This window comes from Ambystoma mexicanum, chromosome 14 (genome assembly GCF_040938575.1).
Source record: "Ambystoma mexicanum isolate Mex_15411 chromosome 14, UKY_AmexF1_1, whole genome shotgun sequence".
Classification (NCBI taxonomy): domain Eukaryota; kingdom Metazoa; phylum Chordata; class Amphibia; order Caudata; family Ambystomatidae; genus Ambystoma; species Ambystoma mexicanum.
Genome location: NC_090940.1, coordinates 543,120,335 through 543,138,409, shown reverse-complemented (window position 1 = coordinate 543,138,409; position 18,075 = coordinate 543,120,335). Strand labels below are relative to the sequence as shown.

The following is an 18,075-nucleotide window of genomic DNA, read 5'->3' as shown; positions in this document are numbered from 1 at the left end:
AGTTCTGTTTGAACTGCTCTGAGTCTGTGGACTGCGACTGGGTTTGCGACCTACTTTGGCTTGGTTATATGCAGCGGTATAAAAGTCCATAAGGCAAGGGGTGTGAGGGTGCGGTGTAGTTCTTTATACATCGGTCCATCCATGGGGTCTTATCTTCAGAGGTTAGTAGCAAGAAGCGTCTGCAAGCATATACACAAACTCTTCTGGCGTCTTGCGTTTCTGCAGTGTGGTTGCTGACCTATGTGAAAAATAAAAACGATGCATGTCTTTGAGTGTGCGCAGTCCTCTAAGTGGTAGCACTGAGCGTGTTCTTCATGTGGGTTGGTGCGTGTCTGGTCCAGGTGCATGGCTGCACGTGTGTTTCCGTCCGTTGTGGCTATGTTGTCATGTCATCTCTAATGATGATAGTATAGGATTGTGACGTTTAGTCGAGCTGGTCCATATAGTCAGCCTCAGCTCCATCTTGTTTCCCACCTCGTGCTCTGGATGGGATGCGGACAGCTTGTGGAGGTGGGGCGTGGCCACAGTGGATATTGACATCCGGGGCGGCAGACAGAGGTACAAGCTCATCCCGCTGAGGGTACTTGCGTCGTGACATCATCAGCCATAGTTTGTACGTGGGTCGGGGGAAGGGACTGTCTCATTTTTCCTCTTCAGATGTACTGTTCTATTCTTGACCCACACACAGCCTCCCACGTTCTGGTGGGTGGGAGAAGTCCAGGGCGGGCAGGACTGGACCTTGCTCTTCTTTCTGGAATCAACTCCCTCCTGCTATGGCCTGGGGGCTATGTGGTTCACCCTCAGGGGTCCTTTTTGTGGCGGCCTCTCCCCTTTGCTTCCACCAGTTCAAGCGTTCTCCCCTCCTTATCACTCAGCACTCTTCTGAAGCAGACCTTGGGTGAACTGCAGGGAAGTATGCACACGTCCCTCTTCCCACTAAGGGGGCCCTCACCTCTTCCTCTGTGTCCTGTACAGACCCCACCTGTCCCAGGCATTGTCTGGCGTTGTCTACATTTTTAGTGGATTGCAGGGTCGCTCTGCACCCAATTTGCCTTTAGATCAACGGGGCCTTGATGGCTGCCCCAGGTCTCAATCTCCCCAGGGACCTTTTCACAGTGCTCAACTGTGGCCCCCCACTTCTCCTCTTTCTCCTCCTCTTCTCCTGCTCACCGGTCTTCTCTCTCCTGGGGTGGAATGCCTCAGGGAGGAGTCTTCAGTCCCACCTCACCTTGGGTCACACAGGTGCACTTTCCTGTCTTTCCGGTCTACCAGGATGGTATCTTCTCCATCCTTTGCTGCCTTACTCCTCATGGGGCCCAGGTGTCATCTCCCAGGGACCCCTGTCCGTTTCATTCGCTCTCATCTCCCCTCCTGTTGTCCCCGACTTCTCTGGGCCGGCAGCAGTGCCGTGGCACTGTGTTTAGGCTCTCACCTTGATCAGCGCACTCCTGCACCCAGGGTCTGGGGCGCCCCTCCAGCTCTGGTCCCTGTTAATACTGTGCTCCTCTTGTTCACTTCACCAGTGGGGTCCCCTGGTACTCTTACAGGGGCTCTATCGTGACCCACTCCTCCTTCTGCTATTGGGCTCCTGACACTACTCTTCTGGGGTGCCACTAGCTCCGTCCCTCTGTGCTTCCTTCCCTGGGGAGGAGGGGCAAAGACAAAGTGGGCACTGTGTGGTGGGCGCTCCCCCCACTTCAACATCTCTCCGCCCGGGGGTTGCCTCACCACATCCTCTGCCCTCCGCTATAGTTCCTCCTATATGTGGGGGGGCCTTTCTCGGGCGGGCACACGCCCCAGGCAAAAACCTGGGGACCCTCACCTAGTTTCCACCCTGCACTGGCTCCACGTGGCTTTCCACCACAGCTCATTGAAGCACAATGGCACTGCTGGGCAGGCCCATACCTTTCTTCACCCCCTAGGGGTCCCAGCCTCTACCAATGTATGTCACTTGCCGGTAGGGCCCACTGCTGTGCCGGGGGCTCACCACTGTGTCCACTGTGGTCAGAGACTTCCTCGGCCTCTCCTCTGGTACTGGTGCTCCTGCTCGGCACCTCTCACCTCAGTATCCTGGTGAGGGACGCTGTCCTCTCCCCATGCCTTGCACTCCCACCTGGGTCCACCTCTGCTGGGCCAGGGGTAGGGGTGGGATGCAATCTCCACTTCTTTGGGGCCTCTTCACTGCAGGAGTCCCCGCGGGGCCCTTGTTGCGGTCCGGGCCACCACCGCAGCATATCCTTTCAGCAGGATTACTTTTGCTTTCCCGCTGACAGTTGCCGTGTTGTTTTCTCCTCTGTCCCTGGTCCGATCCGTTCCGTTGTTGGACTGGAGTGGGGACAGAGGTTTCAGGGACCACCTGGTCTTGGCAGCTGCCGACTGGAGGGGTCCTAGTGGGGGCTCACACACACTTTTCGAGCCATCAGGGCTGGAGAGATGCGCTCAGGCTGTGTCCATGTGTTCGCCCCCTGGTGGCCTCCCACTTTGACTGGTTTGGTTATTGTTTGATGGTCGAGACTACTCCCATCCTAGCTATAGGGCAAAGTAGGAGTTTTTTCCAAACCCAGGAACTTTAATAAAGGTTTTACAAAGTGTACCTTTTGTGTCAGTGTCATACTTGTGATACCATGCCAACCTTACGTCAACCAGTAAGTAATGCTCACAAAAAACACTGTCTCAATATCTGAATAGTCATCCTGAAACAATTCTTCATCTGCAAGTCGGTCAGTCGATGTCCTCACCCACTGCTATTACTGCTCTCCAAGCTCTTCCCATGTCATCAGTCCAGGTTATAACTACTCTCGTCTCTAACTATAACTGCCTCCAATTCTAGTGGAAACACTTGTCCTTCTTCCTCGTCTAAGGAGATTTCTGGTCTGAACAAAACTTTGTTTGCCCTGTATCCCTGGAAACCATGCTAGTAGCACTTCCACCACATACTGAAATAGTTTGAGATCTAGGGGCACCCCCCTCTGTACAGTCTAACCGCAGAATGCATGAATACATTCTTGTGCATTTATATAGTGAATTCCTCAGATAGAACAATCTATCCCTTGCTCAGTGAATGAAATGGTCATGCTAAGTTTACTCATGTCCCTTCCCAATATGTTAACTGGTGTCTGGCGGGAATATAACAGTGGCATGGCAAGGTCATGCTCTCCAATGGAAATTGGCAGTTTGTCAGTAAATGGAACTAAATCTGTAGCCCCTAGAAACCTTGAGCATTCATGGCAATGCCGGACATGGGGTATCTCCCATCCCTAATACAGGATCTAGTCGCCCCATATATATAAGAAAAGAGAATGTTTTGTCACCTATGGTTACCCCTGCATGTGGTTCCTCATTCGGGTCGGGTTGTAACAGAGAGGATTGAACACATCCAGTCAGTCTGTGGGCTGTCCTATTGTGGGTATAAAGTTATCCCTGTCCCTGTGAAAGGATTCCCTCGTACTCCGGTTGCACCCCCTAGTCTCTGTGCAGGAGTCTGAATTGTGGTATCCGTGTGTCTCTTGGCTACAGCCTTCTGGTGTATCGGTGCTTGAGATGCTGTTTGCGGTGGTTGTGTGTACACCCATGCCTGCAGTGTATACGTCGTTCGCTGTTGTGCGTGTTGTGCTAGCACCATTTGGGGCGCATATGCCTGCATCTGCGTTTGATCTTGGACATAATAGTCGGGTTGCTCACGATTTTATTTTGGCGGGTATGTCACCCGCCCCCATTCTGGTGCATTCCCCCTCTGCTTCAACACACTCGTGATATGTGGCCAATCTTTCCGCATGTCCAACATTGTGGAGGGGTCCTGTGGGTCTGGGCTGTCCCTGATAAACCTGTCTCCTCCCTGCTGTGATGGGTACCCTGCTCCCCTCCCCCTGGGCATGCCTCCTATTCCCTGCAGCCAATAGTTATTATCTCTCCTTGCTACAAAGCTTCCTCCTGCCATTTGCTGCTGGTCCTGCGCTTTCTGGGTAACTACTCCCTCTCCGCTTGTCAACATCGCCCCTTCCATTGTATACTTTGACAATTGTTTCTGAAGTAACTTAGTTTCTTCCTGTTTTCTTTCCTCGTGTTTCTTTCTTGCATTCTCCTGCATTAGTCAACAATAGTGTACTATAGTCAACAAAATTTCTGTCCATGGCTTCACCTTCATACCCACAAATGTGTTAAATTGCTTGTGTACCTGCTCTGGTAATCCCTGGCATAGTATGTGGTAAAATAAACCCACAGTTTTGTCCCACAGTTCACGCGTCTCGAGACACCAACATTCTTGGATCTCCTGAATATATTGAAGTGGGTCTTCGTCATCACACAGTTTGCGTGCCATAATTGCACTTATGTCAGATATGTCTGGGTACTGCAACCTCAGAGCATGCCAAACGGCGCCCTGCAGTTTTAAACAGCACTCCATCATGCGCTGTATTTTGCGCTGTCACTACAGGATATCCTGCCCATTTACAAACATCGTCAGCTACCTTCTCAAGACTGCCAGAGAGTAAGCTCTGCATGTCACCCACTGGTAGTGTTGTCACTGCTGTCAATCTTTCTAGTTCATAAATCTGTTTCCCCCTCCTGCAGTCAACAATGGCAACTTACACCTCAAATTATCCTTCGCCATCTGTTGCCACAGTATATATTGTGGTCGCCTGCCACCCTTTTCTAACAGCGGAAAAAAAACTGCGTCAGCCACACACCTTTGTCATAGTTCCCTATGTCTTTCGTGACTTATAAATGCTCTGTCATGCTAGCTCTCTTTCGTCCTGGTTACGCTCTCAACCTCTGCGCTATGGAGTAACTTTGTCTGCTGTATGCAATCTACTTTTGGAGCGTTTGAGGCACCCCTCGGCTCCAGCTTTCCCCTTTCTATATCCTCCTCTTCTTCCCACAGTGTCTCAGGCTCAGGGTTTACCCCTTCGGAGCCGCGGCGCGGCCTCCTCCCTTCTTTGTCATCACTCACCATTAGTTCCTCATCTGACCCCATTGTCCCTAAACTGTCATCACTGTCTTCATTCCTCACGTCCTAAAAATTAAGTCACCTCAACATATTTTCCCCTGCTGTCTCCTTGCTGCTTTGTCCAGTGAGTCACTGCCACCCCTCACCCCCTCAGTGGTGATCCAGCTACATTCCTGCTTGTTTTAGGGGCAGCAGCGCTATCCCTCCTGCTTCTATACAATATCCCAATCCTCCTTTGTATTCCCGCTTCCTCGTCGTCGTCTGAAAACCTAGACCCTGTCATTATATCCTCTACATCCTTAAGGCGTCTCTCCCTACTTTTCTCTCTCTCCAACACTTGTATATAGGCACGTTATAAATACCATATCATATCATATCCTGCTCCTGCCTTTTGTCCCTCTCTTCCTCCTCTCTGCACCAATGTTCTTTACCAGTTCTCTCAATCTCCATTTTTCACTTCTACCTCAATTGCACTTGCCTCGTTTTCTTCTTCAGCTTTTATCATCACCTTGTCCTCTATCTCAGTCTGTCTTCTCCTCTTTTCCCTTTCCTCTCTCTCTCTCTCCTCTCTCTCCTTCTCTACTTTCTCTGCTTCCTTCCTGAATTGTTCATGTTCCCTCTTCCCTTTCTCTTCTTTTCACTTTCTCCATTAACTCTGCCCATTCTCTGTCCTCTTCCTCCTTCTCCCTTTCTTTCTTAGCCTTCTCCTCTAGTTTTCTGGACTCTGTTGCATTCCTTTGATCTAATGTAAGCAATATCTGTCCTCCCACCCACTCATTCGGTCGGACTGTCGCCTCATCGTCCTCTTTACGTCCCCGAGTCCCTTTGTCGCCCTCCGTCAACCTTGCTTGCAGGTCGCTGCTCTCTTTGCGTTCATCAATCATAGTCCCTGTTTTGTCCCTGCCTTTTGTCCCTCTCTTCTTCCTCTCTGCACCGATGTTCTTTACCAATTCTTTCAATCTCCATTTTTCACTTCTACCTCAATTGCACTTGCCTCTTTTTCTTCTTCAGCCTCCATCATCACCTTGTCCTCTATCTCAGTCTGTCTTCTCCTCTTTTCCCTTTCCTCTCTCTCCTCTCTCTCCTTCTCTCTCCTTCTCTTCTACTTTCTCTGCTTCCTTCCTGAATTGTTCATGTTCCCTCTTCTCTTCCCTTTCTCTTCTTTTCATTTTCTCCATTAACTCTATAAGCAGGAGGTGCATACATAGGGTTAGTGTACCCTGCTGCTGCTTTTTACGTTTTCAAGGGGTAAAATCACTGGCCTCCTGTCGATGGGTCTGTGGTTTGAGGAGCAGCCATGGGCGCTTCGCCCCCGCATTATACTGGCTGAGGATCCATTCTCTCTTGGGTGGGTATTCTTACTTTTCCTCAAACATCTTCCATAACTCTAGCATTGCTAACCTGTTGCTTATTTTCTGTCCCTTATACGCTGTATGTAAATATCTGGTCATGTGTTGCAGCACAGATTTCGAAAGACTGCCTTCCCGGGGCCATGGCCTCGCCATTTTGGCATCTGTATCGCAAGTCCATTCCGTGCTATACTTGCATATTTGGTCCTGATACTGCGGAAGGGACTTGCACAAATGTTTAAGGGAAGTATTACCCATGATGGCACGTCACTCTCACTGCCGATACTTTCTTAACCTCAAATCAGGGTTTTTCGTACACTTCAAGCAATGCCAACCTTCATTTGGTGATTCTCGTCAACAATAAACCAACTTTCCACAATAAACAGCCTCCACTATGTTCCACCAGCCTCTCCGGCTAGGCAACACTAACAAGGACGTGTTCTGCACAATTCCCACACTCTAATCTCTGCCCTAACAACCAAGCCACAACTCTCCAGGTGCTCTTCGAGCCCAACCCAAATAGTACAGAAATGTTCTCGTTTTCCAAAGCTTCAACATACTTTGCCCCGCTACCAAAACTCCTTTTCCATTTTTCTTCAATCCCAACTCTGTTCCCCACTGCGGGCCGTCACTCTTGAGTCAATGCGTTATGTCCTATTAACAGCCTTTTGTGACATCACCAACCATTATGTATGTAAAACACTTTGGGCCTCATTACGAGGTGGGCGGTAAGGGTTAACGGGCACCGGTAAGGAGACCGGTGCCGGTAAACCCTTACCGCCCTATTCCGAGGTCCCTTAGCGGGTCCCAGCAGGAACGGCTGGTCTGACCAGCCGTTCTCTGCGGGACCAGTTAAGCGACAGCGCCTTCCCCATTCCCATTAAGCCCTATGGGGGCTCAAATGGGAATGGGGAATGTTATTTGGAATGGGGACTTATCGGATCCGCATAGGTAAGAATGCTCCGGTAAGTCCCCATTCCGCCTACCCGGACCCGGGTTTGGAGGCAGCCATGGCGCTAATAGCACCATGGCTACCTCCAAACTCGTAATGACCCCCTTTGACTGCACTCACAAGCCCCACAATACACAAAAAACCACAACACAAATACCCCACAGCCGCCATACTGTTCTTCCTTCCTGCCGCTGCCAAAATAAGGTAAGTAGAGGGTGTGGGAAATGAAAAAAAGAGGAAAGAAAAGAGGGATGGAGGCTGGGGGAAGATGGAGGCAGGTGAGCTGGCCATCAGGTGGCTAGGAATGCAGGCTTCAACTGGCAATTAAAGCATGGCTCCCCCTGCCCGGGTGCTAATGTGTTTTAAAACGTCCTATGTAGGCCATGGTTTGTCCTGCTGTTGGACGTTCCTCCTGGGAACGGGAGTCCTTGTCCCGTAAGGGGGAGTCTCTCCCAGTGACGTCCCACTTGCCTCTACCCCTAGGGAGGGTATTGTGGCGCGTGCTCACCGCCCTAGCCTCACGCGAGGGGGCTCGCCCTTAAGTAGAAGGGATGAATTCCCTCGATTCGTCACAGTGCCTAGCTTGTCAGGTAAGTAGGCATAATGCCAGCGTTGACTACTGTTCATTAAAGTGTCATTGTTAAATAATTGACAAAGTGCTAAGTCTTTCACCTGAGAGAATCAAGGGAGAAACTGAAGGTTGTGTTTTAGGGACATTTGTGGGACATGTCTTCTCTATGTTCTTGGGGGGCCCATTCTGACTGCCCATGCTTTTGGATGAAGTAGAACTGCAACGTGTCTCCTTTTCATGTGCAGATCAATGTACAATTAAATGAAATACACAATGGCATAAAGTACAGATTTGATTTTCTGGTGATATAATTAAGGTGAGTGTGATTATTGTATTGTATTTATTATTTTTATTTAGCGCTTTCATCCAAAGCGCTTTACATTATAACAACAGAATACATAGAACTTTATAACCAAGAAGCAATTTACAATGAATAAAACCAATAAAAACAGTAAGCAGAGCAATTCATCAATGAGGGGGGAGGGGAGGGGAGAGGAGAGGAGGGGAGGAAGGAGAAGGGATATAAGGGTGAAGTGAGGGAGGATAAGGTGAAGGGGGAGGGAGGAGAGGATCATAGGGGGGATTCGAGGGAAGGGGAGAGGATGAGAGGAGGGGAAGGTTTCAAGGCGGGGAATGGAAAAGAAGAGATTTCAGAGAAGTGCAAAAGGAGGAAAAGGTAGGTATGGAGCAGATCGAGAGAGGTAAGGAGTTCCAGTGGAGGGGGGCCAGGAGCTGAAAGGAGCAGAAATGGGAGGAGGCACATGGGGAAGGGGGAACAGCGAGAAGGAAGTGGTCGGCTGAACGAAGGGGGCGGGAGGGATTATAGAAAGAGAGGAGAGATACAGAGGGCCAGGTCATGGAGAGATTTAAAGACTAGACAGAGGAAATGAAATTTAAGTTGGAAGTGAAAGGGAAGCCAGCCAAGAGCGGAGAGCGAAGAGGAAATGGAGTCATGCGGGGCAAGGAGACAGAGGGTACGGATAGCTGAGTGGTATATAGATTTGAGGGGAGCAAGATGAGAAGCTGGTAGTCCAAAGAGTAGGGAGGAGCAGTAGAAGAGGCGAGAGAAGATAAGGGAGGGGATTATAAGTTTTGTTGCATGGAAGGTGAGAGAAGAGCGGACCTTGCGAATATTGAAGAGGTGGTAGCGACAGGCGCTAGAGGTAAGAGAAAAATGGTGGGCAAAGGAGAGGGAAGGGTCAAAGTGAATGCCTACATTGCGAGCGTGGGCAGAGATAGGAAGATTGGAGGGGGGAAAGTGAAGGAAAGGTGGAGTAGAAGGAGGGGGGATTAATTCTCATGCATTGCATAAGTCCCATTCAAGAGGAAGCATAATTAATCAGTTGACGTCAGGCGCTTTTTGTTATTAAATCTGTAAAAATGGCAGGGTCATTTTCTCAAATTAGTACAAGTAAAGGAATAACAGAGGATGTGCTATATTTTGTTAATGCTAGTTTCAGAAATTTGCAGGTGACCTTATTCCCAAAGGCGAAATGAGCTTGTCAGGGTGGCTGGCCAGCAGTGTAAAAGATGCACTGGCCAGCTCTTTTGCACACATTAGCGTTGGGAGTGTTAATGTATTAAAGGCTCCCAGCACCCACGTGGGTTCGGGAAATGCTGTTGACAGTGATATGCCATTCAATAGCCCGCCATTGTGCAATGCGAAACAATGAGCAGAAATATTTCTTTCGGCCAGGAGGATATCTTAGTGACAACTCACTCACAATGGGAACAAGACGATGCCATGCAACATGGGTTTGATATCCGGTCTTTTAAACTGGACGATATTAATTATCAATTACTGACTGTATTAGTTTATCCCTGTTTGGGGGATAGAAATGCAAGTGCGAGTTTACCGGTTCATACTTGAAAAACGAATGCATGACAGGGTCAGGAATTACCCTGATATTGAATTCACACACCCCTGTACCAGTTCAGAATAGCTGCAGGAGGTTACTCTTGTTTTCTGCACTTTTTAATGCACATCCCTTTTTGAATACACAATGCAAATTGAAGTGCAGTGAAATGCGCCCTTGCCCTTTATTTGCACAAATGTGGTGGGAAAGTGCATCTGAATCTGTGCATGTGTGGCTCCCTTTGTGCATAGGGCACATGTTATTTATGTATTTATTGGGGAACGCATGAGCCACTTGTGCCTTGTGTAAAATTCCAGTTTTGCATTTACATCATGACACATGAAAGGAGGCACCATCAGTTCTGTCTAACTTCTGCCTTCTTTCCCCAGATGGAGGCTAAAGTGGTGATGGCAAAACTCTTGCAAAGATATGACTTTGAACTGGTGGCCGGACAGAGCTTCAAGATATTGGACACTGGATCTCTTAGGCCCCTGGATGGTGTCATCTGCAGGATCACCCCAAGAAGAAACACACACACATCAAAATAATCATTATTTCTATTGTCATTTGTGTACATTTAAATAATGTCCGGAGTGGTGTGCCACCAACAATCTCTGCCTTAATGCCTCATCAGCACACCTTCACCCTCCTTTCCTGTCACTCTGGCCGGCCTAAAATCTCAGGGTCATCTTTGACTCCAAGCGCTCCTTGTCTGCCCACATCTTTGATGTCTCTAAAAAGTCAAACTACCAACTGCACCTCCGCTGAGGTATTCTGCCTTTCCTCTCCTTCCCCCAGAAGATCACTGTCTCTCGAGCCCTGGTTCTCTCAAGGTTGGATTATTGCAACAGCCTATTTCTAATCTACCTGCTTCTACTCTCCGCCCTTTGCAACTCATCCAGTACAGGACTGCAAGACTTGTCTTGGCCTCAAACCCTGGGATCGTATCTCTCCAGTCCTGAAATCTCTTCATTGGCTCCCAGTGGCTGCAAGGATTAAATGCAAGACCCTTTGCATTATCCACAAGGCTTTCAGGGGCCTGGGTCTAAAATACCTTCAACTCTCCCTCCACAAATACCTTCCTTCTCGAGCTCTTTGCTCCGCCACCTCCAACACCCTCAGGGTGAGTCGTTTCTCAAAGAAACAAGCTGGGGGTAGATCTCTGTCTTCAGCTGAGGCCTCCCTCTGGAACAGCCTCACTGCCACCCTGAAACTTGAGGAGAACCATCTCCGGTTCCGGAAGCACCTTAAGACCTTCCTCTTTGCTTCTGCCATCTCTCCTCCTATCCCCTGCTGATCTGTTCCGCTTCGGCATCGTGCACCTGGTTAAACTCTGATTTCGGGCCCAGGTACTTTCCCAACCTGCCAAGCACCCGTACTGCCACCTGGCAACCCTTGCACTTGGGTCTGTATCTGTAACTCTGCAGTCCCCTCTCTTTCCCTGCACTTCTCAGACACCCCATGTCTGAACCCTAAACCTAGCACTTGCCACTTGCTGGCTGTACTACCACTTGTTGTTTTTATTAATTTGTTCAGCACTTTCCATTTCTCCCCTCACTCCCCTGCACTTTCCCCTTCCCTCTCCCCTGCACTTGCGGGTTCTCAATGTCACTGGGTCTAGTAAGATCGTTGTTTTAGTTCTCCCTCGTTCCCCTCCCTTGCTTCGTCGCACTCTGCAACACTTGTGTATGATCGCGATACAAGTAAAATATCAATATCAATTTCAATTATACTTAATAAAAACACTGTCTTTGAATATATTCACATGGTTATTCACTCTGCAAATGTGCCTTTTATGTTATTCTTTGTGGAACGACGTAAACAAGCAGAGTCATATTTTATTATTAAATTTATTCCAACCTTCCTACCATGAAACAAATCTTTTGATGCAAATGCCACCTTTTCCACTGTTGTAAACTTACCCATAAATGTTATCAAAAAGCTTATGGTAAAATGTAGCCATGTGGAATTGGATAAAATGAGTGCCCTGAATTGTTATCATTATTAGAAATCATAAAGGACTCTCTGTTAGAATCACCATTACCCAACCATTACTTTGCTATGGAAATATTCGATTATTGTATTCTGTTTAGCTATCCATAGTATATTGCTGAAGTAGACACCATTACCCAATCACATATTAGACTGTCACTTTATATGCATTTGCAAATATGCTTTTCGAATGATAAAGAAATAAGCTGCCACTTTGCACTTTGCCATTTGCAAATAGAATGACATTTGCACTTCCACATATTTGAAGTGCCATGTAGTGTTTTAGAGACATGATATATACTCACCATGATATGCTATGTAATCATGCTTGCATTAGAAATAACGCTTAGTCTGAGAGAAACATTAGGCCTGTAATGACACACACAGTGTCATATTTGAAATGCCATGGAGAGACATTTAGAATGACACACATGTATGCTTTGTAGAGACACATTAGAGATATGTTTGACACGCTGTCACACATGTATGTATGTATGTTGAGGCACTTAGAATTAGTTTGCTTTATAGTATGAGAGATTTGCGGTAAACACTAGGAAGCATTCAGAACGAAACACGAGGCCCATGATCCATTTTCTGATGGAGAGACAGAAGTTGCCTGCGCCACTGGCTCAGTGCGGAGAATTGTTATGAGTTAACAGGGTACACTGAGAAGGTATTTGTAAAGATTTGCTTGGCAGGAACACAGATAGAGGGAAGGAAGCTTATCAGCTTGGCTGGTGTGCTTCGCGGAAAGAACACGAGGGTTGGGGCCAATGGAGTGGGTAGACAGGCGAGAGGGAAGCGTTTTCACACAGAAGAGGTGCTTTAAGAACGGGGCCTAAGAGCCTTTTATAATGAAGAGAGTGCCAACACAGTGGAGAGAATGGGTATGAACAGTGAATAGATGGAATAAGATGGGGTATTTCGCAACAGACTCGAAAAGGCAAGGCAGCGAGATATGATATCACGCTGATAGCGCAGTAACAGGACATGGTGTGCAAAGAAACACGCAAGGAGACAGGCAGGGATTTTGATAAACGCTGAGAGAGACATTCCATAGATATTCCGTGCGTCATTGGAGACTATAACCAGGAGTGGCTGGAGGGAAAGGAGAGAGAGAGTTTTGGGAGGAGTTCGAGGGGGTTTGAGGTCTGCACTGGGAGAACTGCATGAGGAGAGTTGAGACTGCACGAGAGATCAGGAGAGCCACAGAGAGGGTTGGCTGGAGATGGTGCTTGGTGCAGCAGACTGATGGGCCTTGATGAGATTGAGAGCTTGGGAGTTCGAGTGGCCAGATCTTGAGAGGCAGACACTGACTGACCTGGCACATAGCAGAATGGGAAGTATGGGTTTGGCCTAGGCTTACATTTATTGATAAGAACAGACACACACACACACACACACACAGGTTTGGGTGAAGGGGAAACTAGACAGGGATTGTTTAGAGTATGAAGATGGTGTGGATTTGATGGTGTGGATTTACCCATGAAGGTGATGGATGCTAGCGCTTGCATTAGATTGCATTAGAACCACACAATTGCAGCACAGGCTTACATAGTTACTGCATGGTAGCTTTGCAGCAGAAGTATAAAAGGTGCAAATTAGACATAGCATTAGAACTGGCTGCATTGTCATGTATTATGCTTAGCTGTGTGTATATAAATAAATGTATCCCATTGTTATAAATTGAATCGATTCTTTGTGTTTTCTTTGTGTCTTAGTGTTATTTGTTATTGCCCACGGTAGTAAAATAGGTGTATGTTATTAGAACACATTGCACATAGGGCCTGATATGAATGCAGTCAAAGGGGGGGGTATAGTGATCCACACCCCCAATAGGAGGTTGTCAGATTGTCAAAGTTTGTCTGAAGACCGGAACGTGCTTGCCCAAAGGGGGGGGGGCAACACGACGGTTAGGGGTTTGGGTTTTCAGACTGACAGCCAAATGTTTCCAAATAAACGACAACTATCATATCCAATCATTAATTATTTGAATCTTGAAAACGCCTTGATGATACATAATCCGGATATAGACCTGACGGGTCTCAGGCAGGATTTGGGAGGGGATCGCCCTATCAGTGTTGCCGGAATACTTGATCAACAGATGACATAGAGATCTATGACTCTTGCTGGGATTATTGGCATCCGATTTCACCAAAAACAACAGGTAACACAAAATTCCTTTGACTCAACCGCCTGGCGTGTTCATTGTGTTCAAGGTTCAACTACTACACGACTACACCAATAGCCTTTAATATCTCAATACAATCCATCAGACACAAGAACTAGTCTTGCTACAGGGAAACACAATCCGGATGCTAGTGGGGTCAGCCGAGCCACACCTCACCAGAGAATCTAAGAAACAAATATTACGCTGGGAGCCAAGTAGAGCGAGTGCTCCCTTGCAGGAATCTGCACAGTAGAGGAACTTGAGAAGGCTGGGAAAGAGGTCTGAGCTATAAGAGAAACCACCAGTGGTGTTCTGAAAGGGTTCTTGGGGACCCAAAGCCTAGGGCTTGCAGAGGATTGGAGCCCAAGGAATCACCAAATGTAGGGCATAAAAAGAGCTGGAGGTGGGCTTTGGTGCACCCAAGTCCAATCTCGACCTCAGAGGTGTCGGAGTCAGGGGTGGGTGTCCCATACATTAGCATCCCCCTTGCCTTAAGGGGTACATTTTTGACTGCAGACTCAAAAATTTACCCAGGACTGACGGGTAAAACATAGACTGGCATGTGGCCAAAGCTTAGCAGGGATACCATATGCAAGCAAGCATCAGGATGGGTTCCCTTAGCCCTGCATCTCAAACTGTGAGCGATTATGTGACCTTTAGGGAAGTTTTATCCTCAACTAGAAGTGTGAGTGACTCTGCATAGTAACAATAGACCATAACCTGGAATAAGTGAAGACATTTCAAGCTCAGGTCCCACGACCATGGTCTTATCTGTCCTATCAGCAGTCTGGAACTATACCTTTCACATATTTTGAACCCTCTCCTGTATGTGGGACATATCTACAAAAACACTGGCATGTCTCATACACCTGAGCATGCTCATGCAAATTGCGTTGCATGGCCCCATCCACGAGGAGGTATTTATGGAGAAGCCAAAAAACATGCAGCTTGGAGTCATATAATGCAGAGGCGTGGGTGTGGCAGAAAGCGTAGAGTATAGCATGAAGGGATGGAAAAGCAGAAGCTAAAAAATGTGGTAGAATGCCAAGGAGGCGAAGGATTGGAAGAGAGAGGAGAGGAGCAAGAGAGAACAGAGGAAAGGAGGAGGAGGTGAGAGGAAGAGAACAGTGGAGAGGAGGAGGATGAGAGAAGCACAGGGGAGAACAGAGAGGGGCTGAGGAGGACTGAGCACTATAGTCCAGACGAAAACCTGACTGTACAACCCTAAATGCATCTTGTGGGCACAGTTGAAACCTAAACTCTGCTTGGCTAGTACAGAGATATAATGTGAACATGATCTGACAAACAAACTTGCATTGTCTTTTGATTGCTTGTCTGTGACAGAACCCACAATCTTAATCTCGAAGTAGAGTGGTCTGCCTTTTGTGGTTGTGGGCCCTCTAGGTGCCAGACGCTCACAACCAGAGCAAGTGTTACCTGAGGTGCGAAAAGTCATTGGGGGATTGCTTTGGAAGAGGAGGCTGACAGCAGAGGGTTTGCCACTGCCACATACATACAGTGTAAAAGAGGAATCAGCGTAGACAATGGAGGGTTTGCAACAGTCCTGTGCATGGTGTTGTATCATGATCATGAAGCACTACAAAGATATTGTACACACTTTGGTTCAGACTTTCCCCTGCACACAGTTTTATTACACAAAGTGCAGGTGATGAGATGTATCACTTGTTGCTGTGAGAAACCTGGCAGTGTCTCACTTATTAGTCCCCGGGGATCTGTCTTCCAGGTGGCGAGGACACGGCCATCGCTATTGGATCCAGTTTGTGAGGGTGGACCAGTGCGGGAGGATCACCTGGACGAGGGGTCCTCGGGGAGTGGAAGTGGGACACCAACGGGTGAGATGCAGTCCCCCCTTACCTATAACACCTTTTCCCCATCCTAACCCGTAGGATATTCAGAAGTTCTACCGCCGCCCCTTTTCCAACACACTTTCCTACACCGTGACAGACAACAGACTAACACCACAGCCGTTTACCTGACTTGTCCCAACACAAGGGTCAGGCAGAGTCAGGCACTTGACAATAACTATGCACACCTGACGGCCCTTTCCCTTCCCCACATGGATAAAAGGTGTAGCACGAGAGCACACTTTGAGCAAGGCAGACTGCACAATGAGACAGCTATTCCAGGATGGCAGCTCAAGAGGAAGAGAAAGGCGGTGATAACCGAAAGGACAACATGGAGGGAAGTGCCCTTGCTTTTTTCGACCCAGACCCGCAAAGCCTCTGTGAAATGAATTATAAGGCCGGGAACAGCGGCTATCGTGTGGTGTAATAGAAGCCAGCAGTGTACGGAGCCCTCCTACGCTGATAAACAAGCCAGGGAGAGACGCTTGCTACTCTGACTCCAGAAACAAGAAATACCAAGCGGTTCATCACAGCCGATGAGTCAGAGAGAGAACCGATAGTAAAAGGAACTGTGTTGAATGAAGGTTGCAAATGGCAACATAATGTGAATGAAGAACAAAGACTGTGGGCCTCATTACAAGTCAGCCGGTCCGGAAACAACAGTGGCGGTAAATCCGCCGCCATCGTTGTTTCCGGCCCAGCTGATTCCGAGTCCTGCAGGCGGGAGGTGTCACTCCCGCCAGGTCTGACCTGGTGGGAGTAACACTACCTGCCTGCAGGCGGACATGAAAACACCGGCTCTGTCATAGACGGAATCAGTGTTTCCATGCTCCCCATCCTCGTGGAGTCCTATGGGACTCATGGGAATGGGTAATTACAGAATTCCACCTCCAGAATTACCGGGTCACTGGGGTTGTAATGCCCCGGTAATTCCGGCAATCACGGAGGCAAAATGGTATTACTGGTCCGGCGGCAGCCTGCCGGTTTCTCCGGCACAGCTACCGCCAGACTGGTAATGAGGCCCTGTGTGTTTTACAGAACTGTTGAAACAATACAAGGAAAGACCAGCTGCAGAGTGGTTTGGCGCCATGTTGGCGCTCATTCAAAGAGATTGACAGGTCCCCGCTGGTTAAAACTACAGATCCCAGGAGGCCCTTGGAGAGCTGACGCAAGAGGTCAAAATGGTCATACAAGGGTCGAGTAACATCCCTTGTACAATCGAAAGTCTTTGACCCGTAACCAAGAGGAAAGAAAAGTGAAGTAAATCCTGCATTGTGTAAAATAAAGTGAACTGTGTAGCTGGCAAGTGTGATCCCGGCTGAGGCGTGTCTGCAAAACGGGGTGAAGTACGATAACCCTGTGAACATTGTGTTGACAAGAATGAACCCGGCTGAGGGATGTCTACAGTGAAAGATTGTTTAAAAAGACATTAAGACTTGTGAATACAAGTGAAATATTCTGAGCAAAAGGCCGTAGTGAAACCGACCGAGGGAGGCCCACGTTGCAAGAAGGATCAGTGTCTGGTTCAGGGGGATCCAAGGGTGGAGAGAAATCGCCCAACGTGAAGTTTTATTGAAGATACTTTGTTTATGGTCCACCAGGCCTTCTAAGGCAAGAGACTTTTGCAGAAAAGAGACTTGGCACCAGAAGATCCTGGTATCGTTGCAAGGAACTATAACCTTGTGCTGGCTAGTCCCAAGAGTGTGCTGTGCTAGAAGGTCCTGTCTTGTCCTGTGCTAAAAACGTGGGGAAGGGAGACACCACCCAAACCATCTTGACTTATCATTTGGTGAACCCTTCTTTCTTTTGTTGAGAACATTATCCCACACTATTTTGTAACTTAGAGGCAAGGATTGGCAATAGTTTATTTTTTAGTATAGGCCCTTTTTATTTGACAAGATGCTACTAGGACTGCCTTATTCTTATTTGATGGCCGCAGCTTGCTCCAATGTTAGATTTAGGTTTAGATTAGGTGTTTTTCTCACCCATTCATACACTTTAATAAACACCCTTGAACTGTGACTACTTGTGTCTGTCTTTACTGTTGCCACCATGAGTTCCTTACATTGCCCTGTAGTATGTAGAACTTGCGTACTTTGGACTTTCTCACTGGAGCAAGAAGACATGTCCTCTCATGTCCTCTCTGCTCTTCTGGATACTTAGATGTTGGTGGGAGTGGTGGAGTTGGCCCTGCAGCTGCCACACACATATGTTTTGCACTTTCAGATCGGAAACGCTGTCATTGAAAAACCTTGAACAAAGGTGATAAAATGTAGCATTGTCATTTCTTCCAATGTCTCTAATTGTGGCATGAACATCCTCGCTTTCCTCCTATGTATCGCTGGTTTGTAAAATTGCATGTTGCAACCTGGACT

At 47.9% G+C, this 18,075-nt stretch overlaps 1 protein-coding gene across 1 annotated transcript in view; it reads left to right on the top strand.

The window, feature by feature from the left end:
• LOC138526943 (cholesterol 24-hydroxylase-like) overlaps positions 1–13,356 on the top strand; it is a 309,716-nt gene extending 296,360 nt beyond the window's left edge. The window contains exon 15 of the mRNA XM_069637836.1: positions 10,063–13,356. Coding sequence (XP_069493937.1) covers positions 10,063–10,221 — 159 coding nt within the window. The 3' untranslated portion in view covers positions 10,222–13,356. The remainder of the gene's footprint in view (positions 1–10,062) is intronic.
• The last annotated feature ends 4,719 nt before the right edge of the window (positions 13,357–18,075 follow it).